Here is a 27799-nt window from a genome sequence, read left to right as displayed (position 1 = left end):
CCCCCATCTGCCCTCTGGTGACCATCAGTTTATTCTCTATAGTTAAGAGTCTGTTTATTTCTTTTTTTTTAATTTATTTATTTTTTTCATGAGAAACAGAGAGAGAGAGAGGCAGAGACACAGGCAGAGGGAGAAGTAGACTCCATGTAGGGAAACTGATGTGGGATCCGATCCTGGGACTACAGAGCCAAAGGCAGATGCTCAACTGCTGAGCCACCCAGGCGTGCCGATATACAATTTTTAAAAGATTTTATTTATCTGAGAAAAAAAGAGAGAGCATGTGCACACGACGTGGGGAGAGGCAGAGGGAGAGGGAGAAGCAGACCCCGCCCTGAGCAGGGAGCCCGATGTGGGGCTCGATCCCAGGACCCTGAGATCATGACCTGAGCCAAAGGCAGAGGTCTGAGCCACCCAGGCTCCCCTTGATACATTATTATTAACTAAAGTCCATCCCTTATTCACATTTCCTCGTGTCCTTTTTCTGTTCCAGGATCCCACATACATTCAGTCCTCATGTCTCCTGTAGCTGTGACAGTGTCTTAGATATTCTGTTTTTGATGACTTTGGCAGTTTTGAGACACGCTGACCAGGAGTTTTGCAGAATGTCCTTCTATTGGCATTTGTCTTATGTTTTCCCCAGCATTAGACTGGGATTATGGGTTTTGGGAAGAAGGCTCAGGAAGTAAAGAGCATTTCTCCTGCATTACATGAGAGGTGCATGCCCTCACCTTGACTTGTCACTGCTGATGTTGACCCTGACCACCTGGCCAAGGTCATATTGGATGGGTTTCTCCACTGTCAAGTTACTCCACTTTTCTGTATTTCCAACCTGTTCTTTTCGGAAGGAAGTGGCTACTGGCAGCCCACCCTTCAGGACTCGGGAGTTACAGGCCACATTCATTTTTACTTTTATTTTTAAGATTTTTAAAAATTTATTTATTCATGAGAGGCAGAGACACAGGCAGAGGGAGAAGCAGGCTCCCTGAGGGGACCCCGATGTGGGACTCATCCCAGGCCTCCAGGATCATGCCCTGAGCCAAAGGCAGACGCTCAACCACTGAACCACCCAGGTATCCCTTAAAGAATTTATTTATTTATTCATTCATGAAAGACACAGAGAGAGAGAGAAGCAGAGACACAGACAGAGGGAGAAATAGGTTCCATGCAGGGAGCCCGATGCAGGACTCAATCTGGGTCTCTAGGATCACGCCCTGGGCCAAAGGCAGGTGCTAAACTGCTGAGCCACCCAGGGATCCCCCTCGTTTTTATTTTTAAATGCTTCTGAGACACTCTTGGGGCACCTGGGTGGCTCAGTCGGTTAAGCGTCCAATTCTTGATTTTGGCTCAGGTCATGATCTTGGGGTCCTGGGATCAAGCCCCACATTGGGCTCTATGCTCTGTGGGGAGTCTGAGATTCTCTCTCCCTACTTCTGCCCCTTCCCCCACCACCCTCACACTTCCTCTATATAAAAATAAATAAAATCTTTAAATAAGTGATCCTGAATCACTATTTTTTAAGCAACCTCCATGCCCAACGTGGGGCTCAAAAGACCCCAAGATCAAGAGTCACATGCTCTTCTGAGCCAGCCAAGTGCCCTGATGTCACCTTCTTGAAGGTAGTCTTTATGTACATTGTTTGGAATTTTCTACACAATAAGATTGTCCCTTTATCCTCATTAACTTCATCTCCAACTTTTTTTTTTAAGATTTATTTATTTATTCATTCATGAGAGACACAGAGACAGAGGCAGAGACATAGGCAGAGACATAGGCAGAGGGAGAAGCTGACTCTTCTTCATAGGGAGCCTGGTGTGGGACTCCATCCTGGATCCCAGGATCACTCCCTGAGCCAAAGGTAGACACTCAACTGCTGATCCACCCAGGCATCCCTTATCTCCAGTTCTTAATTCACTACCAAATGGGTCATTCCCATCTTCTAGGGGAGGCCTTTTATATAACAGGGGATAGTGGTGTGAGGGTTCTGACCAACCTGTCTAAAGCAACAGCCCACCTCCACCCCAACCCTACAGGTGGATCCAATGCCTTTCTTGTTCCTCTCTCCAGTGTATTTTGCCGTCCTCCCCTCCTTTTAGAGACCAGACATGAGGACAGGCATTTGGAAGTCCTCTCTGGATCTCAAGTGTGGCTCAGAGCTAAACCAGATTGGGGCAAATCCCTTCAATTCCCAATTTTCCCAATTATAAAAACCTCTTGGGATCCAGTTAGGTGTGTGGTCACTGAGTCAGAAAATCCAAATCTGGAGCTTAGGGAAGGACATTTTAAATAACAGCTATTTATTTATTTATTTATGATTTTATTTATTTGTTAAGATTATTATTTTTCAAAGATTTTATTTGTTTATTCATGAGAGACACGGAAAGAGAGGCAGAGATACAGGCAGAGGGAGGAGAAGCAGGCTCCATGCAAGGAGCCTGATTTGGGATTCAATCCTGGGAATCCAGGATAAGGCCCTGAGCCAAAGGCAGACACAACTGCTGAGCCACCTAGGCATCCCAATTTGTTAAGATTATTTATTTGAGAGAGAGAGAGAGAGAGATTGAGAGAGCACAAGCATGGGGAGTGGCAGAGGGAGAAGCAGGTTCTCTGCTGAGCAGGGAGCCTGATGCAGGGCTTGATCCCAGGACCCTCGAATCACCACCTAAGCCGAAGGCAGACCCTTAACCAACTGAGCCACCCAGGTGCCCCTTAAATAGCAGCTTTATATAATTCATATATTATAAAAGTCACCCTTTTAAAATATACAATTCAGTGTGTTTTTAGTGTATTTACAGAGCTGTGCAAACATCACCAGTCTAGTTCTAAAACATTTCTATCACCCCTAAAAGAAACCCTGTACCCATGAACAGCCACACTCCTCTCCTCTTCCTCCAGCCCTGGCAACCACAAATCTAGCTTCTATCTCTACATCTATTCTAGTTTCTGCATTGTTCATATAAATGGACTCATAATATGCGGCCTTTTGTGACTGGCTTCTTTCACGTAGCATGTTTTCCAGGCTCATCTACACTGTAGCACGAATCAATGCTTCATTCTTGGTTGTGGTGGATGAATACTCCACACGATGTATAGGCCATGTTTTGTTTATCCATCCCTCAGCTGCTGGACATTTAAGCAGTTTCCACCTTTCAGCTGTTGTGAATCATACCTCTGGGAATGGAAAGACATTTAGCAAGCCCCTAGGTGCCCCCAATGTTTGCTCATGTTTGAGACTCGGAGACGCCATCACGTTGCAGTGTGTAACTCGGCACACTGAGCCAGCTCATCTTGCTCTCTCAGCAGCCCTGTGAGGTAAGCGCAGCACTGCCCCCACTTTACAGACAGGGATGAGGACACTCAGGTGATATGGACACCGGGCTCTGCTAGCTCTCCTACTTATCCCGCCATGCATGGCCTCTCTGAACCTGGGCTTTCCCCACCAGCTCTTTTCCTTTGCTCTTTTCCAGGCTATGAAAATGAGGGAGGGAAGCCTCGCCAGCTCTGGAACACAAATATTTGCCAGTCAAGAAAACATTCCCCTATCAGTCAAAACCCAGACAAGCTGGCACACATTCCCTGCAGATGCCTGAGGGAGCTTCTATTTTAGGAGAGACCAGGTGGCCTGCAGCTTCTCCCTCTCCCCAGACACCCCAGGCTCCTTCTCATTCCTACCTCCTTTGCAGATGAGGAGACTGGGGTTCAAAGTAGTCACTTGCCCTCAGTCACATGGCATCCAAAGGGACCTTTTATTCATTTTCCTCCCCCACCCCCCTTCTTCAAGTGATCTCCATTCTCAACAAAGGGCTTGAACTCAAGATCCCAAGATCAAGAGTAGCGCCTTCTGGAGAGTCTGGCTGGCACAGCTGGTAGGACATCTGACTCTTTATCTTGGGGTCATGAGTTCAAGACCCATGTTGCGTTAGAGGTTTTTTGTGTGTGTGTGTGTTAGAGATTAATTAAAAAATCACCAGCTCCACGGATTGAGCCAGCCAGTTTTTTTTTTTTTTTTTAAGATTTTATTTACTTAATCATGAGACACACACCACACACACATAGAGGCAGAGACACAGGCAGGGGGAGAAGCAGGCTCCATGCAGGGAGGCCGATGCAGGACTTCATCCTGGGTCTCCAGGATCAGGCCCCAGGCTGAAAGTGGCGCTAAACCGAGTCAGCCAGTTTTATATAATGGCTCACAATGAAGGTGATTTCCAGTGCAGATAAATAGCAGACTTAGCTTGCTAGGCCATGTAAGTGGACAGAACTTAATTATGGCCTTATTTCATTTCTCCGACAACCCGACATGGGGCAGATTTCAGGGGGCTTAGGGAGGGAAGCATGGAGTTTTCTGGGGTGGGGCAACTTTCCTTTGGGGATTTGGAACCCTGGAATCCTCCTGTCTCTTGTGTTTTTTCTCAGGACCTCATGATCAAGGGTTCAAATTCAGCCCACTGTCCCTAGCCTGCACTGGCAGCTTCACCCCCAGGAAGCTTTCTGGCCCTAGTTAAAATTCAGTTTTTTTTTTTTTTAAAGATTTTATTTATTTATTCACAGAGACAGAGAGAAAGAGGGAGGCAGAGACACAGGCAGAGGGAGAAGCAGCATCATAACAGAGAGCCCGACGTGGGACTCGATCCAGGGTCTCCAGGATCACGCCCTGGGCTGCAGGTGGCGCTAAACCACTGCACCACCAGGGCTGCCCTAAAATTCAGTTCTCTATCCCACCCCAGACCCCTAACTCACTGTTCTCCAGGAGCGTGCATGTTAACACTCAGAATCTTCTGGGTGGATTCTGACCCAGAAGAGAATGTGAGAAGCACTGCTATTAGGTTTTACATTAAGTCCGTGGTCTAGAGGAAGGGACAGAGAAGCTCATCAGTAGTGTTTGCAGCAGCTGTGCAAACCTGCCCCTTCCTGAGTCTCACCTGGGGTGCTTGGCAAAGTACACACTGTGAAGATGTGGGCGAGGTGGGAAATCTGCCTTTTTTTTAATTTTTAGGATTTTATTTATTTGAGAACGAGTGGGCGAGCATGAGCCAGGTGAAGGGCAGAGGGAGAAGCCGACTCCCTGCTAAGCAGGGAGGCTGATATAGGGCTGGATCCCAGGATCCTGGGGTCATGACCCAAGCCACAGGCAGACGCCCAATCTACTGAGCCACCCAGGCGTCCCAGGAATCTACCTTTTTATAGGTTCTAATCAATATGTAAAGAGAAGACAAAAGCTTGTGAAGTTAAGGAAAACAAGGCTATATTTCTCACTCCGCTGGGGCCCAGGCCACATGTGTCTGGCTAGGTCACAGCCACGACCTAATAATCAATGCACTTACTCGTGTCCCGGGGCGGGTCCCAGTGCCCACGTGCACCGATCTCCACCCCCAGCTTGACTCAGAGTGTAGGCGCTCAGGACAGGTGAAGGGAGGCGGAAGCGCGGGGACCGCGGCCGGAGAGCCCGCAGCGCCAGGTGCACGGCGCGAAGCACCGCCTACCGGAGGAGCGCGGAGGGGGCGGGGCCGGCCCTGCCGCGAGGCTGGAGGGCGTGGTCTGCTCAGCCTCGTTGACGTTGGCCAATCCGTGGACTCGAGGCGGCCGCGGTCCCCGCCTCCCGCCGCCACGGGGAGAGCGCCGTGTTGCTATTGGCTGGCCGAGGCTTCTTCCGGTCCAGGGGGGCGGGCCCCACGCGGTGGCGGGAAAGCTGTGGCCCTGGCCCTTCACCCCGGACTGTGAGGGGCTGCCGGTTGCGACGTGTCTCTGGCCAGCATGGACGCGGCGGAGGTGGAGTTTCTGGCTGAGAAGGAGCTGGTCACCATAATCCCAAACTTCAGCCTAGACCAGATCTACCTCATCGGGGTAAGGGCTGGGGCAGCCATTTGCCTGAGGCCCCAGCGCCTGGGAGACGCGGTAGTGATGGGGTTGCCGCGGACACCCGCCGAGTGGACGGGGCTGGGGAACCCTGAGTGGTCGGGGGGGACCCTGAGGAGGGGATGCCCAGTGGTCGGGGGGAGTACTGGGAGGGACGCCGAGGTGGGGGGAGCTCCTGAGGGGGGACGCCCAGTGGTGGGGGGGAGCACCTGAGGGGAGCACGCCCCGTGGTCGGGGGGAGTACTGGGGGGGACGCCCAGTGGTCGGGGGGAGCACCTGAGGGGGGGATGCCCAGTGGTGGGGGGAGCACCTGAGGGGAGGATGCCCAGTGGTGGGGGGGAGCACCTGAGGGGAGCACGCCCCGTGGTCGGGGGGAGTACTGGGGGGGACGCCCAGTGGTCGGGGGGAGCACCTGAGGGGGGGATGCCCAGTGGTCGGGGGGAGTACTGGGAGGGACGCCGAGGTGGGGGGAGCTCCTGAGGGGGGACGCCCAGTGGTGGGGGGGAGCACCTGAGGGGAGCACGCCCCGTGGTCGGGGGGAGTACTGGGGGGGACGCCCAGTGGTCGGGGGGAGTACTGGGAGGGAGCACCTGAGGGGGGGAGCGCCTGAGGGGGGGGAGCGCCTGAGGGGGGACGCCCCGTGGTGGGGGGAGCACCTGAGGGGGGGATGCCCAGTGGTGGGGGGAGCACCTGAGGGGAGGATGCCCAGTGGTGGGGGGGAGCGCCTGAGGGAGGACGCCCCGTGGTCGGGGGGAGTACTGGGGGGGACGCCCAGTGGTGGGGGGGACGCCCAGTGGTCGGGGGAGCGCCTGAGGGGAGGACGCCCAGTGGTGGGGGGGAGCGCCTGAGGGGGGACGCCCAGTGGTGGGGGGAGCACCTGAGGGGGGGATGCCCAGTGGTGGGGGGGAGCACCTGAGGGGAACACGCCCCGTGGTCGGGGGGAGCACCTGAGGGGAACACGCCCCGTGGTCGGGGGGAGTACTGGGGGGGACGCCCAGTGGTGGGGGGGAGCGCCTGAGGGGAGCACGCCCCGTGGGGGGGGAGCACCTGAGGGGAGGACACCCCGTAGTCGGGGAGGGGGGAGCACCTGAGGGGAGCACGGCCAGTGGTGGGGGAGCACTGAGGGGGGACGCCCAGTGGTCGAGGGGGAGCACCTGACGGGGGACGCCCAGTGGTGGGGGGGAGCATCTGAGGGGAGGATGCCCAGTGGTCCGGGGATGCCCGAGTGGTGGTGGGGTATACCTAGGGGTTATGCTGAGTGGTGTGGGGGGGACTACCTGCGGGGGTACAATGAGTGGTGGTGGTGGGGAGTTCTTGGAGGGGATGCCTGGTGGTTGGGGGGAGTTCATGAGGGGGGACTCTGAATGGAATATGGGAGGATACAGGGTGGGGTGACCTCGAGTTTTGGGGGAAGAGAGGCGGGTGCTGTGGGGGAGTACTGGGGAGGGAGAGACACTGAGTGGCCAGTGGTGGGTTGGGGCAGGGGTACAGGTTGGGTGGATGCAGAGGGGAGGAAGAGGTGAGCAGGTTCTCATCCTGGGCCCAGCACCTCAGCTGTTCCAGCCACCTTCCCTGCAGCACCCTGCAGGAAACCCATGCTCAGGTGAGCTGGCCAGGTGTGCAGCTGAGGACAGTGCCCACGGCCTGATCACTTGATTGGAGCTACCTTGCTGGGTGTATGTTCACAGTTGGGCTTTTTCCTTTGGGTTTCAACATCTGCAACGCCTTTTCCCTTGTTGGACAGCAGTGGGGTCCAGTAGTGCCCTGTGCCATGTTTTGTCTTACCAGGACTTGGTTTTTCTTTGGCAGGGGGACCTGGGGCCTTTTAACCCTGGTTTACCAGTGGAAGTGCCTCTGTGGCTGGCGATTAACCTGAAACAGAGACAGAAGTGTCGGCTGATTCCTCCTGAGTGGATGGATGTGGGTAAGGACCTGGGTGGAGCAGGGCCAAGTGACACCTTCCCTTAGGGTGCAAGCACGGAGCCCCTTCCACTTACTCCAACATCCTCTGGTCAGCTGAAATTTTAAAAACATTTTATTTATTTATTTGACAGAGAGTGCAAGGGAGGATGAGTGGGAGTAGAGGGAGAAGCAGACTCCCTGCTGAGCAGGGTCCCCCCCCCGCCGCCCCCCCCCCCCACACAACTGAGCCACCCAGTGCTGATCAGCTGGAATTAATGAACGGTTAGAGATTCACCTCTTAGTTTGCTAACCACTATTACTAATGTCATGTTAGTTTGAGGCATCTACACCAAATTTCGCTCAGATTTTGATTTTAAGATAATTCCACTTGCTTTATTTTTTTATTTATTTTTATTTTAAAAAAAAATATTTTATTTGAGAGAGAGCAGGGCGAGAGAGTGAACATGGGGTGGGGGAGGGGCAGGGGGAAGGGGAGAAGTAGGCTCCCCACTGAGCGGGGAGCCCGAAGTGGGGCTCAATCCCAGGACCCTGAGATCATGACCTGAGCGGGAAGGCAGATGCTTAACCAGTTGAGCCACCAGGTGCCCCTCAACTGGCTTTAAAATTAAGAATATTGTAGGGTGTCTGGGAGGCTCATGTTGGTTAAACTTATGCCTTTGGCTCAGGTCATGATACTAGGATCCTGGGATTGAGCCCCTCATTGGGCTCCCTGTTCAGCAGTAAGTCTGTTTCTCCCTCTGCCCCTCTGTATGCCTGTGTGTGTGTGCTCTTTCTCTTTCAAAATCTTTAAAATAAAATTAAGAATATTGTATGGCTTTGAAGAAACATTTTTTCTAACTTTAAAAAAATAACTATATTGGGGTGCCTGGCTGGCTCAGCCAGTAGAGCATACTACTCTTGACCTTGGAGTTGTGAGTGACCTTGGGTTCATAAGTTTGAGCCCCATGTATTGACAAGCATATTAAGTAAGGGGCTGGGTTCTCTTACATTATAGAGAATGCATGAAAATAATGCATCATCCAAATATTACCCATATAAAGGAATGACGCACTGATCGTGCTTCGACTGAATGAACCTTGAACACATTATGTTACATGAAAAATAGAAAAGACACAAAGATCATTTACAACTTTGAATATACTAAAAACTATTGAGTTGTACATCTTATTTTTTTAAAGATTTATTTTAGAGGAGGAGATAGACAAAGAATCTCAAGCAGACTCTGCAGTGAGCAACTGTGCAGTGAGCATGGAGCCTGATGCAGGCAGGGCTCGATCCCATGACCCTGAGATCATGACCTTAGCTGAAACCAAGAGTTGGACCCCTAACCGACTGTGCCACCCAAGTGCCCCTGAATTATATATTTTATTTTATTTTATTTTTTTAGATTTTTATTCATGAAAGACACACGTGCGCGCGCGCGCGCACACACACACACACACACACACACACACACACAGGCAGAGACACAGGCAGAGGGAGAAGCAGGCTCCATGCAGGGAGCCTGACATGGGACTCGATCCCAGGTTTCGAGGATCAGGCCCTGGCAGGCGCTAAACTGCTGAGCCACCCAGGCTGCCCTGAATTATATATTTTAAATGGGTGAATTGTATAGTGTATTGATTATGCCTCACTAATAAAGAAAATGATGGGGGCGTCTGCATTCAGCTCAAGGCCTGATCTCATGGTCCTGAGATAGAGCCCTAGGGTGAGCTCAGTGCTTAGCAGGGAGTCTGCTTCTCCCTCTCCTTCTGCCCCTCCTCCCACTCATGGGCACAAGCTCTCTCAAATCTTTATTTTTAAAATTTTTTTTAAAGGTTTTATTTATTTATTCATGAGAGACCCAGAAAAGAGAGGCAGAGACACAGGTGGAGGGAGAAGCAGGCTCCATATAGAGAGCCCAATGCTGGACTCCATCCCAGGACCCCTGGGATCAGGACCTGAGCCAAAGGCAGATGCTCCACCGCTGAGCCACCCAGGTGCCCTCTCTCAAATCTTTAAAATAAAAACTAATGTATCAGCAACGCAGGCAGAATTTATCCTGAGCCTTTGCAATCTTCTTCCTATCTCAGATAAAAGTGGCTCATTATAGCAAAGAACATTGATTTTATTTGGAATAGAGGGGGCATGTAGAGTTTGAAAAGCACCTGAGTGATTTTGATTGTCCCCTCCCAATTGGGAATCAGCCAGGGTCAGCTCCCATCTAGGAGTGAGGACATTTTGAGCCAGGCACTTTCAAATACAGTTTCAGAAAGATTGCGTGGGCATTTTCTCCTGGTCCTAAAGAGGGGGTGGCCCTGGAAGGTATGCAACAAAGGGAAACTCCTAATTCCTTCTGCTGAGGGGCTCTTTGACAGGGAACCCCCTCAGTTCTGGTTGTTAGTGCTACATCCCCTCCTGGCAGTTTCGGTCCTTTCAAACCCAAAGAATAGGGGCAAGAGCCTGTCTTGCAGGCCAGGCAGTGAAGGTGTGGAGAGAGAGCCTGAGCTTTTTCACAGGCCAGGCCCACGCTGGGGTGAGCAGTAGTGAAACCCCACTAGTTTGTCAGTAGAGAATGCCCAAGAGACCACTGCCCTCTGCTTCTGCCACCATACAGTTCTACCTATTCTTGTCCTATGAATGGAATCATCTATTAAGTCTGTTTTTGTCTCTTCTGTGACTTTTTTTTTTTTCAAAGATTTGAGAGAGTGCACCTGCGTGAGTGGAGGAAGGGGCAGATAGAATCTCCAAACAGACTCCCCACTGAGGGCAGAACTCCCATCACCTGACCCAGAGATCAGGGCTGGGTGACCTGGGCTGAAACCAGGAGTTGGGTGCTCAACCAACTGAGCTACCCAGGTGCTCCTCTGACACTGTTTTTGAGATTCATTCCTATTGTTGCACGTGGCATTACATCATTCTTTTATTGCCAAGTACTATTTCATTCATGATAAAATATTCCACATTTGATCACCCATTCTTCTGTTGGTAGGTATTTGGATTGTTTCCCATTTTTGGCTATTGCTGATTGAGGGGGGTTATGAACATTCCTATTGAAGTCTTTTTGTGGAAAAATGTTTTTTTTTTTTTTTTAAGATTTTTATTTATTTATTTATTCATGAGAGACACAGAGAGAGAGAGAGCGAGAGAGAGGCAGAGACACAGGCAGAGGGAGAAGCAGGCTCTGTGCAGGGAGCCCGACATGGGACTCGATCCCAGGACTCCAGGATCACGCCCTGAGCTGAAGGCGGCACTAAACCCCTGAGCCACCCGGGATGCCCTGGAAAAATGTTTTTAATTCTCTTGGGTAAATACCTATGGTCATAGGGTGGACTATGCTTGACTTTGTAAGAAACCGCCACCCAGCCCTCCAGAATGGTTGAGGTATTCTGATCCCACCAGAATCGTGTGAGAGTTCCCAGTATTTCACATCCTGGCCAACACTGGGTGATGTCACTGTTTGATTCATCACAGTTTGAACAGCAGTATTTCATACTCTGATTTAGATGCGAGAAAAGAATGTCAACTGTATAAAAATGTCTGTGGAGAGAGGGCAGGAGGGAGTTATCCAGGCTGTGAGTCTGACCAGTTGCCAGAGGTGGGCAGGCATGGTTGGAGTCTAGGTGTATTTCGAAGGAGAATCTGTAGGATTTGCTGATGGACAGGCTGTAGGATCTGAGAGAGGAGAGTGAAGAATGAGTGCCAGCGTGGCTGACCTGAGCTACAGAATGATATGGAGTAGCTTGTCTCCTGAGCTGGGAAAGGCTTCAGGAGCATGAGGGCTGGGGTAGGGGTCCAGAGTTGGGGTTTGACCATGTCACATTGGAGATGCCTATTGGATATCTAAGTAGAAATAATGTGGGCAGAAGTATTTAGTCAGGAAGAAGGTGAAGGGACTTATTTGGGGATATGAATGTTGAAGTCATCATGAGTGCTTGGATGATATTTAAGTGAGGCAGGATGACATCACATGGGATATGGGTTTAGGTAGCCAAGGGGTCAGGGATCTGAGCTCTATACCCTAGTGTTGAAAGAGAGGTCAGGTAGGGCTAGAGGAATCCATGAGATAAGAGAACTCAGAGTGTGGTATTCCAGAAATCAAGTGATAAATACACTCCAAGCAGGATTGATCGTTGTCAGCTGTGAAGACAGATGGAACCGTTGGGTTTGGCTGAGCAGAGGTCATGGGCCTTGGTGTTGAGCAGTGTTTGTAGAAGGGTAGACTAGACACCCACCTGAGTGGTTGAAGAAAGGAAGTTAACTATTTTATTTTATTTTATTTTATTTTATTTATTTTTTTTAAATTTTTTTTTAATTTTTTTATTTTATGATAGTCACAGAGAGAGAGAGAGAGAGAGAGGCAGAGACACAGGCAGAGGGAGAAGCAGGCTCCATGCACCGGGAGCCCGACGTGGGATTCGATCCCGGGTCTCCAGGATCGCGCCCTGGGCCAAAGGCAGGCGCCAAACCGCTGCGCCACCCAGGGATCCCGAAGTTAACTATTTTAAAAAAAAAGTGGTTTGGTAGCTGATGTTGGGAGGATTTTTTTTTTAAGATCTTATTTTTTAGAGATGCCTGGCGGTTCAGTGGTTGAGTGTCTGCCTTCTGCTCAGGGTGTGATCCCGGGGTCCCAGGATTGAGTCCTGCATTGGGCTGCCTGCATGGAACCTGCTTCTCCCTCTGCCTGTCTCTGCCTCTCTCTGTATCTCTCATGAATAAATAAATAAAATCTTAAATTAAAAAAATTATTTAAAAAATTTATTTAAATTCAATTAATTAACATATAGTGTATTATTAGTTTCACAGGTAGAGTTCAGTGATTCATCAGTTGCATATAACACCCAGTGCCCATTCCATCATGCACCCTCCTTAATGCACCCTCATGCACCCACTCTGTCCTCCCACCTACATCCCCTCCAGCCACTTCATTTTGTTTCCTTGGGTTAAGAGTCTCTTATGGTTTGTCTCCCTCTCTGATTTAGTCTTTTTTTTTTTTTTTTTTTTTATTCATGAGAGACACACAGAGAGAGGCAGAGACATAGGCAGAGGGAGAAGCAGGCTCCCACAGGGAGCCCGGTGTAGGACTCGATTCCAGGACCCCAGGATCATGCCCTGAGCCAGAAGCAGACGCTTAACCACTGAGCCACCCAGGTGTCCCTGATTTTGTCTTATTTTACTCTCCCTTCCCCTTTGATCGTCTGTTTTGTTTCTTAAATTCACATGGGTGAAATCATATGATCATTGTTTTTCTCTTATTTCACTTACTTCAGGTTTTATTTATTTTTAAAATTTTATTTATTTGAGAGAGAATGAGAGTGAGAGAGATCACAGAAAGGGAGAACGCGAACCAGACTGCCTGCTAAACAGGGAGCTTGACTCGGGTATTGATCCCAGAACCCTGAGATCGTGACCTGAACCGAAGGCAGACACTCAACAAACTGAGCCACCCAGACACCCCTAGACTCTTTCTCCCTCTCTTTTAATTTTTTTCTTTTTCTTTTTTAATAAATTGTATTTATCTATTCATGAGAGACCCAGAGACAGAAAGAGAGGCAGAGACACAGGCAGAGGGAGAAGCCGGCTCCATGCAGGAAGCCCAACGTTGGACTCCATCCCAGGTCTCCAGGATCAGGCCCTGGGCTGAAGGCAGCACTAAACCACTGAGCCACCAGGGCTGCCCTCTTATTTTTTTTTAAAGACTTAGAGCAAGCAGGGAGAGGGGCAGAGGAAAAGAGAGAAGAAGACCGCGCTGAGTAGGGAGCCTGACTTGGGGCTGGATCCTAGGCCCCTGAGATCGTGACCCGAACCAAAATCAAGAGTCAAATGTTCAACTGATTGAGACAGCCAGGCACCCTAGGATTTTTCATTTTAAGATGGAAGCTATTGTAGTGAGGTTGATGGAATGGTTAAGTAGTGAGGACAACAGTGAATGCTCGAGTGAGCATTGATAGGGTGGTGTCCTATGAAGGTTGGAGAGGAGGTCCAGGATACACCTGGATGGCTGTTCCTAGTGCACAGAGACAGGTGTGGAGGGGGTTGGGAGCAGTGTACCAGTAGGAGTGTGCAGGTTCTCAGAAGGAGAGCATTAGAGTGAGCAGGTGAATGGAACAGGGGAGTAAATCGTGTTGTAGCATGGCACCAAGGGTCCCTGAAGAGGGGACCCATCACTGACAGATTCCCCCCACCCCCAGCACAGTTGTGTGTGTGTCCCTCAGCCACAGTGGCCAGTCCACATTCAGGACTTTCTCAGGCCCATAAACCAGGGAGAGAGGGGTGCTGCTGCTGGATGGAATTGGGCTCCACTGCTGGATTCCAGATGCTGGGCTTTAACCCCCCATGATCATCACCCACCCCCAGGTTGGAAGCACTGCTGTTCTATGTCCTCTTGCTCTCCTCTGAACAAGGCTTCATATACATAAGTAAATTTCTCCAGTCACTGGTTACTCTCTTCACCTTTTGCATCAAAGGTAGAACACTTGTCTCTTTCCCTAAGAAAAGAATTTCTGACTCAGACACAGTTTCATCAGTACTACATCCTGTGGGCCAGAGCAGCAACACCCACAAAAATTTACCACCTTCTATAAGAGAAACTTTTTTTTTCTTTTATTAAAGATTTTATTTATTTACTCATGAGATACATAGAGAGGCAGAGACACAGGCAGAGGGAGAAGCCGGCTCCATCCAGGGAGCCTGACATGGGATTCGATCCCGGGTCTCCAGAATCAGGCCCTGGGCTGAAGGCGGCGCTAAACCACTGAGCCACTCGGACCGCCCCCCGCCCTTTTTTAAGATTTTGTTTATTTGTGAGAGACAACAGAGTGAGAAAGGCAGGCTCCATGCAGGGAGCCTGATGTGGGACTTGATCCCTGGTCTCCAGGATCATGCCCTGGGCCAAAGGCAGGTGCCCAACTGCTGAGTCACCCAGGTGTCCCTATAAGAGAAACTTTTGAGGAAATAGGCCCTGAATCCTCTAATTAGTGATATGGTACTCCAAAAAGTGCTTTTTTTCCTTTGTTTCTGTTAGTTGATCCAATAGGTAATGTAGATACCTGATAAAGTTGGAAAACTTAAATATTTTGGGCATGGTGATGGTAAAAATGTATGCACTTCTAAATTTCAGAAAAGTTGGAGAAGATTAGGGATCACGAGCGGAAGGAAGAAACCTTTACCCCTATGCCTAGCCCTTACTACATGGAACTTACCAAACTCCTGTTAAATCAGTAAGTATGTGTCCTCCTTAGAGCCACGTATAAAGTGAAACTCCTGATTCTTGTCCCTTACACCATCCCTCCTTTCTCATTCCACATTCAACTCTGAGGTGAGGGGTATCCCCGGCCACCTAGTTCCCTGTGTCAGTTACCTGGGGGGCGTTTGTATGCACCTATTCTCTTGCCTGGGCTTTCTTCCCACCTCTACCTCTCCTGGGGAATCCCTTGTTGCTTTATCACTTGACATTGAACCCCAGTGAGTCTTCTTTTTCTTAACTGTAGCTCTGTTTTATTGGTGAAGCTTTACTGTGTCTGTGTTTTATTGGTGAGTCTTCCACTGTGTGCATTTGAGTTCTTGTATGTCTTTCACAGGAAAGGCCAGAGGGCTCACACTTGCTCTGAACCCTAGCTGTAATGAAAGCCCACTGGGGGCAAAAAGTGTGGTGTAGTAGCTTTTTTCCCTGTGTCCATTTATGGTTCCGCATTGGCTTCTAATTCATTCTCCATGTTGCAGCCAGAGTGGACTTTTAAAGATGGAGCTGCCATGTGACATCCCTGTTCTTTGGAGCCTGTCCAGGGTTTAGACTAAAGTCTTCATGATGGCATGCAAAGCACTGCCTAGCCTGATCTCCTTCTGCCTTATTCATGGCTTCTATAATTCTTCCCTCTGATTTTTCAGGTTCCAGGCTCACGTTGGCCTCTTTTACTTCCTTACACATACCAGGATCCTCAGGGCTTTCATATACTGTTCCCTCTGTTCAGTAGGTCCAGCTATTCTCTGTTCCCTCCTTTGGTTTAGCCTAACTGGTACTCCTCACAGGTTAAGGATGCCAGTCCTCTTGGCAGCTCTGTAGCCCCCATGGCATTTATTTGTCAGCTGTAATCTCCTAATCACTAGTCAGACTGCCTTCCCACCCCTACCCCAGTTCTAAAGGGTGGGGACTGGGATGCCTGAGTGGCTCAGTCAATTAAGAGTCTGACTCTAGATTTTGGTGCAGGTCATGAGATTGAGTCCTGTGTCAGGCTCCACGCTGGGCATGAAGCCTGCTTGAGGTTCCCTCTCCCCTTGCCCCTCCACCCTCAATCTGTGTACACATGTGCTCTCTTCCTCTAAAAAAAAAAAAAAAAAAGTGCAGGGATTGTGTCTTGTTTGCCCTAGTATGGTGCCTGGTGCATAGATATTTATTGAATGAAATCAGCAGAAGGGGACAGGCAAATGTGGATGATCTTGCATGGGAGATACTAGAATGTAATTTGCAAAATGTCAAGCTTTTGAAGCCCTGAGCACTTTTTTTTTTTTTTTTTTTTTTTTAAAGTAGGCTCCATGCCCAGTGTGGAGCCCAGTATGGGGTTTGAACTCACGACCTCGAGATCAAGACCTGAGCTGAGACCTAAGTCGGATGCTTAGCCGACTGAGCCACCCAGGTGCCCTCTGAGCAACCTTTTCATTGATGGATTCAAGAGCAGAACTATAACAAAAATGGGGAAGTTCCCTATTGTCTGCTGTAGAGCATGGGCCAGGGGCCCACTGCATGACACTATTCAAATGAAAATTTGTGGTACGTAACATGGACTTGCTCTTAAGTTGATATATGAGACTACAGATTACAACATATTAAGCATTCCAGTAGATAGTGGAAATAGTCACAAGGGCTTGAGCCCCACTTAGTGGGGAAGAAGTGTGGGCCTGTTAATCAGAAGTTCCACACTGCAGTGTGATGTCCTGTTCAGAGCATGTGGGGATGCAGCCCTAATGTCTGGTGGTGCCAGAGAAGGCATCCCTTTAAGAAAGAGGGAGGGAAGGGACACTCTAGGTAGAAGGCAGGGACATGTGAACGGGCATGGTATGTTTGGGGAAGCAGAACTGTTGGGGCAGATGTAGACTAAGTGAAGGGACAGGATGCTGAGGCTGTTATTCTGTGGCGGCAGTGTCTTGGGGAGGTTGTTTGGCAGGGGTGTGTTGTCCAATGGATCGGAAAGCCTTCTGTGGCAGTTGGCAGGGGGACTTGGAAGGGAAAGTACAGAAGCAGAGGTGAGGGCCCTCTTCACCTTTAGTTTTTGAAGTTTAGGATCTTATGTATGCAGTTTAAACTTTGGTTTTGTGATTCTTTGTAATTCATTCGGCCAAGGGACCTAATTTTACCTTTGTTCTGCAGTTAATAAGTACCTGGGAGCCTTTGTTCTTTAACCTGCTGTCCAGAGCATAAGATCCAAATGTTTGGTTCTTAAATACAATCCACTATGTAAATTTTATACCACTGATTCTTCACTACTAATCACAAGCTACTTTCAGTATGTGGAGAGGCCACTTCCAGCTTTCCTAGCATGCCTGGTGATGGACCGTGTTAGCTTCTATTTTCACCTTCTATTTTGTTTTTCCCTTCAAAGGTTAGTTTAAAATACAGCTCACAACAAGGGGTGCCTGAATGGCTCAGTCAGTCACTTAAGTGTCTATCAATTTCAGCTCAGGTCTTGATCTTAGGGTCGTGAGTTCAAGTCCTGCACTGGGCTCCACGCTGGGTGTGGAGCCTACTTAAAAAAAAAAAAGGCTAGAATGGTCAAAGGATTCAAAGTGTAGCTCAAGACAGGAAGGCTGTCACACTGACCCTTGTTGACTCCTGTTAAAACTTTTACCCAGAATTTGCTGTGTATAGGTATGTTCAGTTTATGCTAATTTGCAGTTTCTTTAGTTTCTGTAAAGTGTATTTTTATTTTCTTTGTGGAGTGAGACAGTACCTAGCCTTCAGAGCTTTTGGGAGGATAGACATGCTTTGTAGTGCTGAGCACAGTGCCTGGCACAGAGCTGTTATCTTCTTTCCCTGTCAGGTTGTAAGCCCTTGGATAAATATTGAGGTATGAGCAATAGCTGTCATGACCTCTGAGCGAACCGTCGAAGCAAATTCATTCAAGATGGAAATTCTATCGTACAGAACACTCAGTTACCCTGAGACAGAGAATGTCCAACTTAGAGCTTATTCTCTGAAGTCCTTGTATTGTAACCTGTCAGGGGATAGTTAACGTGAGCACAAATAACTGTGTGGGTCATGGCTGAATTTTCTTGGCACCAAGCTAAATTGCTAGAAAGGTTTACATCTTAATATTGAAAACAAGGCACCTGGGTGGCTCAGGTGGTAAAGCATCTGCCTTCAGCTCAGTTCGTGATCCCGAGGTCCTGGAATTGAGCCCCACATCAGGCTCCCTGCTCAGCCGGGGAGTCTGCTTCTCCCCCTCCCTTCTATTCCCCCTGCTTGTTCTCTCTTTCAAAAAAACAAACATTTTGCTCCTGTTTTCCTAAAGCCAAGCAGCATTTTTTTTTTCTTAAGATTTTATTTATTTATTCATGAGAGACACAGAGAGAGGCAGAGACACAAGCAGAGGGAGAAGCAGGCTCCATGCAGGGAGCCCGACTTGGGACTCGATCCTGGGTCTCCAGGATCAAGCCCTGAGCCGAGGGCAGATGCCCAACAGCTGAGCCACCCATGTGTCCCGCAGCATTTGTTTTGAAAGGCCATTTCTACCTGGAGGAGTGCCTGCGTGGCTTAGTTGGAAGAGCATGTGATTCTTGATCTTGGGGTCTCGAGTTTGAGTTCCAGATTAGGTGTGGAACCTACTTAAAGGAAGACCCACTTCTACCTGGATGTTGCTTTAGTTTACCAAGTGCTTCCTTACTTGATTCCCACCTCTGACCCCCTTCCCTCCCCACCACCCACCACCCTTCTTTTAGTGCTTCAGACAATATCCCAAAAGCAGACGAGATCCGGACCCTGGTCAAGGATGTGTGGGACACTCGCATTGCCAAACTACGGGTGTCTGCTGATAGCTTTGTGAGACAGCAGGAGGCACATGCCAAGGTAGGTATGCTCGGGAGGGGGCACAAGGATCTTTCCTGTGGCAGCTGCCTCTCCTCACATGCCCTCAAGGCCTGGTGCTGCTTGGATTATTGCAAGCAGGGATTATTCATAGTGTTGTGCCTTAAAAAAAAAAAAACAAAACCTGTTATTCATTGATTACTTATTTTTATTCAGTAGATTTTACATTTTCTCAAATCAAGCACTCCTGAACCAACCCAGCAGGTTTTCTCTTGTGTTTAGCTGGATAACCTGACCTTGATGGAAATCAGCAGCAGCGGGCCTTTCCTCACAGAAGCACTCAATCACATGTACAAACTACGGACAAACCTGCAACCTCCTGAAAGCACCCAGTCTCAGGACTTCTAGAGAAGGCTATGTGCTTGGAAAGAAAGGCTTTGTATCTCCCAGCGGAGGCCTGCCGGGTGGTGTGTGTGTGTGTCCAGGTCATAATGGAGGTACTGGTATCTCTGGAGCTCTAGAACCCCTTTTGAATGTATGAAAAACTGTGTAATGAAACAAGGAATGGGTTCATAACATTGTTGGAAAGCAACAGGTTTGTGCTTAGTCTTTGAGACATTCTTTAATTCCACATCTGTCTCTAGGGAACCAGCTGTTCTTTTATGGGGGAGAGAAAGTTTTGGCAAAACAAGTTATTTTCCCCAGCAGAGCCTGCGGTCTCCTGTGTGGCATTGTCATGTGGGTGAACATTCAGTGATGTTTAGTGTTGCTTGTAAGTGAGAAATGTAGTAGGAATGATGATGTGGCCTGGGGCTTTTTTCCTTTCTTGACCCTGATCTCTTGGGCTAAATTTAGACTCTCCTAGAGTCTGCTCACACAGAGGTAGATGGCAGATGAGTGGTAAGATGTTGACCAGGGTTCACCATCTAAGCCCAATAAAGATGGACTCCACCCACATCTTGCATTGTTTTTTTTTTTTTTTTTTTTTTTCCCTTGCATTACTACCAAGTAAAGAGAGCAAGTCATAAAGCTGAAATGGTTTGATCCAATGGGATGTGTGGCAGGCAGGGGTGATATTCAGACTGACACTTGGGTGTCTCTTGTTCTTTTGGCTATTTCTAGTTAAGGTGTAGCGGGTTTTTCCACAAGAAGAAAGCCAGGGAACTCCCTGGCTGCTTGAAGCTCAGCTGCCATCATGAATGACATAGTAACTGTCCAACCAGAGCAAATTGAGCAAGTTCATGACCAACCAGACTCCTTCATGGAAACAGATGGGTCATTGGTGTTCTTCACCCTGGGGAAGGCAACAGTATCTAATACAGAAAATCAAGACAAAGTAGCCACAATGTACAAGACCACACCAGATAACATCTTTGGATTCAGAAGCCATTTTGGGGGTGGCAAGACAGCTGGCTCTGGTGTGATTTAGGATTCCTTGGATTATGCAAAAAGAGGAAACAAACCCACTGATGTGTAAGACACAACCCATATGAGAAGAGAAAGACCTAAGGAAAACAGCAAAAGGAACGCCAAGGCAGAATTAAGAAAGTCTAGGGGACTGCAAAAGCCAAGGCTGGTGCTGGCAAACAGCTCAAGATTGGACGACAGGAATAAAGATTCTGCAGTGACACTATCTGTGGTGATTGTGCAGATCTTTCACATTAATAACTTTACAAGTTTTTAAAAAAAAGCCCAGGATAAACAGATTGCATGATCTGGGGTGTGTGAATGAGGCTGAAGTCCAGATGTTGGGAGGGGAAATCGTGCCCATATTGCTGCTCTTGCTGGATGGAGAGAACCAGTTGGAGGCAGCGGTGTCTTAAGGAAGGGTCCATTTCTTTTTCTAGGAGAAACTTTTCAATTGTAGTGGTTTAGAATTGCCCTAGAACTAACCTTACCTTGAGAGGAGAAATGAGTCTCAAGTCCTACAGGGTAGGGTCCTGTCACCAGCTGGTTTTTGACCATAGCACTGCTGGTTAGACCATGTTCTGCCTAGGGCTTTTCTGCGTGTACACACACGATCAACTGAGCCTAGAGAACAGTTTCTGGATTTTGCCCTTCAGTGTTCAAAGCCCAGATGCCTGTTACTCAAGTACGGTTTCTCTGTTCCAGATCACTACCCAGCTGTCCCTCTGACAAACATCTGAGGGTTATTATTTGAACACTGCAGGGTCAGATAGGAAGACCTGGTCTCTGTCATTTAGGTGATTGTTTTAGAGAGTTGCTTTCAGATGACAGGACTTGCCTTTTCATCTGCAGACTCTTCTAGAATGAGAAACCACATGCTACTGGGGAGGGTCAGAGTCCCATATATCATAGAGCTCCCCCTTACTATCCTGTGCTCTTGAAATCTGGCTGAGGTTATAATCGAATTTGTCTCCATGTTTTACCTGTAAAGCTAGATGGCTGAGCTTTTCTGCCCCCTCCCCCCCTTTTTCTGCCCTATTATAAAAAAGATTTTCCTCTTAATGATTTAGGAAGATTTTATTTTTTGGATGTTGTCAGAAATTACAGCAATATATTCATAAATACCTAATTACTACATTCAACAAATAATATTACAATACAATTAATTCAAACAAGTACACTTAGAACAGGTTTAATTTCACAGCATCTAAACTGCCCCCAGAGTGACCGAGGCATTCCTCCTCCCTCCCATGTACTGGTTTTACTGTTCTAGCAATTAAGCACAGGGTACATACAAAGTAACACAACCAATTAGATGGTCTTCCTCAGGTCAAGGCAGAGAGAAGAGTTTCACTTAAGCGTTGGATCAAGAAGTTGGGGCAGACAGGCTACTGCAAGTAGTGAGGAAGTCAGTAACTGGTTTCCTGGAAAAAGAGTGCAGGGATGGCTAAGTGGCTAATATACACCTAAGAGTAACAGAATCGGCTTATGCTGACCATCTCCATCTTGTGGTAGATCCTTAGAATTTTCTACTTAAAAACAGCTCAGAGGTGAAAGGGGGTATCTGATTTTTGAGATTTGGCAGCATGATTAAGCTACTTGAGGAAAGTACCATTCCATGTACAAACTTGGGATTTCTTGTGTTGTAATTCTCGGCTATTGAAAGCGTGGGCTCCTTTTAATGTTTTTGGAATTTGCTTTAGGATATAATCCTCTAGAATGTAAATGCCAATTAAGTGTCTAGTTTCTTTCTAGAGGAAAAAACTAAGTCCTGTCTTGGTCACCTCTAGGAGATCATGGATTGAGATATTTTATGTCCATTTGGCTTTATGAAACAAAATATTTCCAAATGATCAGGTTATATATAGTGCCAAGTTTTGGGGAGAGCTCTGGTTTGTTTCTAATGATCTGATTAAATGTGGAACCACACGCCTCAGCTCTGGAAGTTGAGTGCAGTCCCCTTTAGGACAGATGGCAGCCGGAGCTTCCAGGTGTGGTAGGAAGACACAAGGTCGTGAAAGACGGAAGTCTTCACGAAAATACTGACACAAGTTGCATAAACAATTCTAGAGCAAACTTGGTGTACTTCTGAACTTTGTCTTTTAAACTGTGTGAACTAGCTGAACAGAAAGCTTCAGAAATTATGTATTTGTCAATTTTTCAGCCCAAACTGAAGACTTAGGTGCTGCTGTGCTGTTTGAATCATCTGAAGATTATGGGATGGGAAAAAAACCATGATTGGGCACCAGGTCTCACTGGTGTACTTTGCTTTCTTACCTTAGCTTTTTCATGCTGCCTTACTGGTTTATATTCTGATTGTCTTATTACAGATAGGTGAGCATGTGGGGGAGTCAGAGTGACAGAAAGCATGAAGGCAGGCGGGGGGGGGGGGAGGTGGTATTTCCAGCTGGAAGGAACAAGAAGAGTTCTAGCTCTGGGACAGAGCTGTACCCACAGCTGGTTGTAACCCACGGGCAGAGACCTCCCCTGTATAGCTCCATCCCTTTACCCCGCGACCTCCTCCCATTACAGAAAAGCCCAACAAGGGGCTCCCCTTGGATGGTGAAGGGCTGGGCTGTACTTCCTGTTTCCTCTGGCCATTGCCAAGCTGATTAGCAGGGGCATCCAGCCCTTTCCTGTGATTTTGGGGGGTAGGGTGGGGGACAGGGAGGGAGGTGCTAAGATATAACTCTTAAGCTTGCTGTTTCAGACTGGAAATAGCAAGCAGACTTTTAGAGAAATTCAATAATAGTTTCTCTGACTGTTGGCAGTAGAGCTCCCTCTGAACACCTGTCCCCACTTGTGGAACATGTTGATCTCTCAATGTCTTTGCAGGGGAGGAGGCCCACAGAACAGGCCTTCGTTCTCTTCAAGTCGTTTTTGTGGAGAGGAAGGCGCTTGTTGACTGCTGATAATACTGGCGGCACTTTTTGTCTGAGTTTGCTAATAACTGGAAGATTCTTGGCAGACATACAAAGCAAACGGTGTGGGAACAGATAAAGCAACACAGTGCCATCTGCCAGCAAGCTGTTCTGCACAGCTAAGGTCTGGGGCTGAGGGCGCGGCCACTGATCACAGTGAGTAGCCTTCCTGAAGGTCAGCCAGCCCTTCCCCTGACCCAGGGTGAAGGGGACAGCGGCCATCAAGATTCTTGCCTCTACTCCCACCCCTGACAGACCAACCACTGGCTGCTCTGGGTCTCTGGTTTGGGCCCATTCGGCAAGAGGTTACCTGCTTGATCTAGAGTAGACACTGCCTGAATGAGCAGTAACTGGGACAAGGAGGAAACACTGCTTCGCACTGAGATGGCATTCCCAGCTGCTCCTATGCTCATGACCATGTAAGTTCGAGAGGAGGAGAAGTTCAGCTCAGACATTGTTTACCCTACTTTTAGGCTTTTACAAAGCTTTGCATCTAAATAAAGCTTCTAAAGTTTCTACTTTGCACCTGTTCTCAGACTGCTGTAAGACACCTTAGAATCCTATCACAGAACTCGCTCACTTCCTGACCGGTTCTTTCAACAGAGCCGTGTGCACGCACAGGTGCATACACGACAGCTGCTTGTTCCCGCCTGGGGACAAGCCCCTCCTCAATAGCAACTGGTTCTGGGTGCTGTCCAGAGCCAGGGGGAGGGGACAGGAGGAGGTAAGAAGTAACACATGGCTTTCTACATCACTTTCTGGTGCAACTCAAAAATGAAGTGATCGCATAGGCGCCAGTGGTAAGCTCTTTTACTTTTCTTCTTCTTTAATTTTTAAAAACACTTCAATATTTTAATGTCCTGACCAGCAGCAGTACAAACACTAAAAGCAAGTTTTTTTGCCCAGAAAAACAAAAGCAAAAAAACAAACAAAACCCCCAAACAGGAAAACAAACAAACAAAAATCCCCCCAAACCACATATTAAAAATGGCAGGCTTTTTATAACAATAATTAAAGTAATAAAAACATACAAAACTTTGTTTTTTTTAATATATATACACAGTACAAGGCTGAAGCACCTTTGACTTTTCTCTCAAAATTTACGTTTGTATGAAAACACAGCCCACTGCAGTAACAATTTGGTGGGTGTGAACATATGTATACATAGAGCTCTGTACATTTTCCCCCACGGAGTAATAAAAAGGTACCTTCAGTTTGTTGATGCACTTTAGAGGAGAGCTTTTCCAGGGAAAAGCCTTTGGGTGAGGCTTTAGTACTGTTGCTTTGTGTGCTCCTAGGACCTGTTGCTTTGAAGAAAATTTTGCAGAAAAGTAACAAACAAATAAGCCCTTTCCTGGAAATGCACCCCACCTTCTTCCAGCTGAAGCAGGTCTCAGTCCTGTGGAGGAGCGAGGCCGGCCCCACGCTGCAGCGAAAGCAGACTGGGTTATTGGGGAGTGCTCACACGGCCACACCAGGAACAGAACACGCTCGGTCTGATCCAGTCTTACGCACCCAGGGGCCAGAAATGATCAAGTTTTAGTGTTGGTATAGGGAGCCTTCACTTTCAGATTTGAAAATAATGATGGGGGAAGAATAAAACCACCTTTAAAAAGAAAGAACTATGGGCGTCCTACATTGGTTGCTCGCTGAATGACAAAGGTGATTCAGGTGCATTGAAGTCAAGGCGAGTTCGTTCGTTCTTCTGGAGCCTGGAATCCTTTGCTTCATGCATGGCACATTCTCATTTTTTTTTTTAAGCTTCAAACCTCCCAGTGAAAAATATTAAATATTCAAGGTAATAAAATAGATAATATTTCTATACTATAGGTTCGGCCTAGTGCAAGGGAAACCGTCACCTAGGATATCCCTTAAAGTAACCTCTAGGCCAATGCATTGCAGGCAACGCAAGGCACTTCCTCAAGTGATCCAGTTCTGCCTGGAGTCGCTCCCTCTCTGAAACAATCTTCTGTTTCTGGCTCCTCAATTCCTGGAGAGAGAGAGAGAGAGAGAGATTCAGGTAAAACATTGATTTTGCAGTAAGGAAATGGGCACGATACATGAATGCTCTGGGGGTCATATGGAAAGGCAGACCAAGACTCAAGAAACCTCCCCTTCCTGGCTCAGAATTCTGATCACAGTCTCTGGAAGAACCAGTTTAAGCTGTGCCCAAAGCCTTGGAGTGCTCAAGGACCTGCATAGAACCAGGGTCCATTGCTGGCTCAGTATCAACCCTGAGATTTTAAACACTAGCCCTGATTATAAAGCTTGCAGCTCAGCAACAGCCCAAATCTGCAGCCCTATGTCCCCCATGCACTTGGAGGAAGCCAAGGAGTGGGCCATGCTAATGCAGCTAGCAGAGCAGAGGGACTAGGCTATAGGAGTAGGAGGTGATCGGCTGTGCCAGAGCTTTGCAACTGTAACATCCTCTTCAGCAAATCACTGTAGGGGAGACAGATATAAGTACAAACTCCCCCAGAAGGATACACAAATAACATCTCCCTTTCAGATCCAATATTCTGTCAATTAACAGTACCTCCCCACTTAGCTAAATTTTGGAAAACCAACTGGCTCCAATCTCTACCAATTACAAGTCGTAGCTTCCTAAGAGCAGCATTCGAGTTCCCTTCAAAACTTGTCTGTATGGGTGATGAATGCAAACTTGAAAGGTTAAACAATGCATAAGGTGTTTTAAGGCACCCCCCCACCCCTCCACTGATTATTATTCCCTTTCCTAGTGTGTGGGGCGCTAGACTCACCGCCATGCTATGGGAGAGCTGCTCGGCTGTGAGGCTGAGGCTGTAGTGCTGGGCCTCCAGCCGTCTGCACTGTGTCTGCAGCACCTGCCGCTCCAGGTTTTGCTCTGAAAAGACAAGCAATGTTGGTATGTGTTTTGTACACAAGGGCCATGGGCCTGGCCAGGGCTGCCCTTCTCTTCAGAGCAGCCCGGGCTCTCCTCTCGCCCCTTAGATAGGGGAATTCAACCCAGTGGCATAAAGACAAAGGACCCAGCATCAAAAGGCTATTTAAGACCTACAGATTAGGAAGTCATTAAGGGTAAATTTATGGTCTTAAAATCCATTTTTCAAAAGAAAAGATAAAATAAGCTGCTCAATAAAAGGGGGCTAGAGTAAATTTGGACATGAATTAGAAAAATCTCTGCCTTTCCCAGATACTGAGCCTGGTTTTAATAGGAGTAACTTTAAACTTTCAAGGATAAATCTCTGCTTTCTCTGAAGTGTTTCAAGAATGAAAAGCCAGGATGGAGCCTTTATTTGTTGGTGTAAGACTAGTGCTTTTCCTATGTCAGTCATGGAAGCCCATACAGAAAAAAGGGTCAGAAACTCCAAGTAGTTTGGAATGCTGAGCCCCCTACCTGAGGGCAGCTGTCTGAAGAATCCCACAGTCCTGTGATGGACTTTATGGGAATGAGAAATAAACATTTTTTTTGGTAGTAGTTTAACAAAAGGAATTAAAGACAGGAAAGGCTAGCTGACTGAACTTATAGAACAACTGAGATAGAATAATGCAGTGCAATAAATCCATCTTCTACCACTTCAGGACACAGATTAAAAATGTTAAAAGTGCTAACAAATTCAGCAAGGAACAAGCAACATCAGAAAACACCAAAGGCAAAAAAAAAGAAGGTGGTCACCTCCATGGGGCCTAGGCACCACATGAACCCTGCCAATCCTATGCCATCAATGCGGCAGCAAACGAGAACCTTTATTTCTTCCCCGTTTCAGAAACCAGAAAAAAGCTCCGTTAGTGCCAGTGCTCTATTCAACAGCCCAGAGGTCCTAGGTATGGCAGCAGGACAAAAAAGTAAAAACTCAAAAGAACTAAGCTTGATTTACAGAATGTCTGAACATCTATGATCATATATAACAAGGGAAAAAAAAACTAAAAAAGCCATGATAACCTAGCTGCTACCTAAAACTGAGTCTAATAAGGGATGTTACTCATGGCAAAAACAAAACAGTAAAAAATTGCATTAAACTATTTCTAAAGGGACGTGTGGGTGGCTCAGCAGTTGAATGTCTGCCTTCAGCTCAGGGCGTGATCCTGGAGTCCCAGGATCGAGTCTCACATCGGGCTCCCTGCATGGAGCCTGCTTCTCTCTCTGCCTGTGTCTCTGCCTCCCTCTCTCTGTGGGTCTCTCGTGAATAAATAAAAAAAAAAAAAAAAAAAAAAAACTTTTTAAAGATTTTATTTATTTCAGACAGAAGGCAGGAGGGGAGGGGCAGAGGGAGAGGGAGAAGCAGACCCCCCACTGAGCATGGAGCCCGATGTGGGGCTTGATCCCAGGATCATGACCTAAGCTGAAGGAAGAAGCTTAACCAACACAGCCACCTGGGGTGCCCCAGTTTAATGCAATTTAATCATAAAGGCAGTAACATTGCTATCAAAAACATTAATTCTCTCCATATCTGTAAATCAATGCAACTACAAATTCCAAATGATTTTTTGGGTGGAACAGATGATCCTAAAATCCATGGGGTAACCCTAAGGCCCAAAAACAGTGGAGCTGCCAGAGAAGCACAGATATGAGCACACTCTTCAGCAGAGCTCGGCAGCCCTAGAGCATCCACAGGGTGGTGCAGGGGCAGCTGGGCAGAGGAGGGTGCCACAGCTCACCCCGGGCACAGGTAGGGGCATAGACGGCACCCCATAAATCACCAGGGTAATTGGCTGCACA

General features: G+C 47.8%; 2 protein-coding genes across 6 annotated transcripts in view; one reads left to right on the top strand and one right to left on the bottom strand.

The window, feature by feature from the left end:
- The first annotated feature begins 5643 nt into the window (after nt 1-5643).
- Nucleotides 5644-21597, top strand: GINS2 (GINS complex subunit 2). Its single transcript, XM_077891061.1, has 5 exons — nt 5644-5841; nt 7663-7777; nt 14876-14975; nt 18688-18814; nt 19055-21597. The coding sequence occupies exons 1-5, from the start codon at nt 5752-5754 to the stop codon at nt 19178-19180; spliced, it is 558 nt and encodes a 185-aa protein (XP_077747187.1). The 5' UTR covers nt 5644-5751; the 3' UTR covers nt 19181-21597.
- The window catches only part of GSE1 (Gse1 coiled-coil protein), a 413444-nt gene continuing 406882 nt past the window's right edge, over nt 21238-27799 (bottom strand). For all 5 annotated transcript variants that reach the window (XM_077891058.1, XM_077891059.1, XM_077891056.1 and 2 more), the window contains 2 exons: nt 25860-25963; nt 21238-25090 (listed from right to left, as the gene is read on the bottom strand). In XM_077891058.1, coding sequence (XP_077747184.1) covers nt 24956-25090; nt 25860-25963 — 239 coding nt within the window. In that variant the 3' untranslated portion in view covers nt 21238-24955. The remainder of the gene's footprint in view (nt 25091-25859; nt 25964-27799) is intronic.

This window comes from Canis aureus, chromosome 3 (genome assembly GCF_053574225.1).
Source record: "Canis aureus isolate CA01 chromosome 3, VMU_Caureus_v.1.0, whole genome shotgun sequence".
Taxonomy (NCBI): domain Eukaryota; kingdom Metazoa; phylum Chordata; class Mammalia; order Carnivora; family Canidae; genus Canis; species Canis aureus.
The sequence above is the reverse complement of the archived record's forward strand: the minus strand, read 5'-3'. Positions and strand labels throughout refer to the sequence as shown.

Coding starts and splice junctions, on each gene's coding strand:
- GINS2 (XM_077891061.1), top strand. CDS start 5,752: ATGGACGCGGCGGAGGTGGAGTTTCTGGCTGAGAAGGAGCTGGTCACC. Junction 5,842..7,662: donor ACCAGATCTACCTCATCGGG/GTAAGGGCTGGG, acceptor TTTCTTTGGCAG/GGGGACCTGGGGCCTTTTAA. Junction 18,815..19,054: donor AGCAGGAGGCACATGCCAAG/GTAGGTATGCTC, acceptor TCTTGTGTTTAG/CTGGATAACCTGACCTTGAT.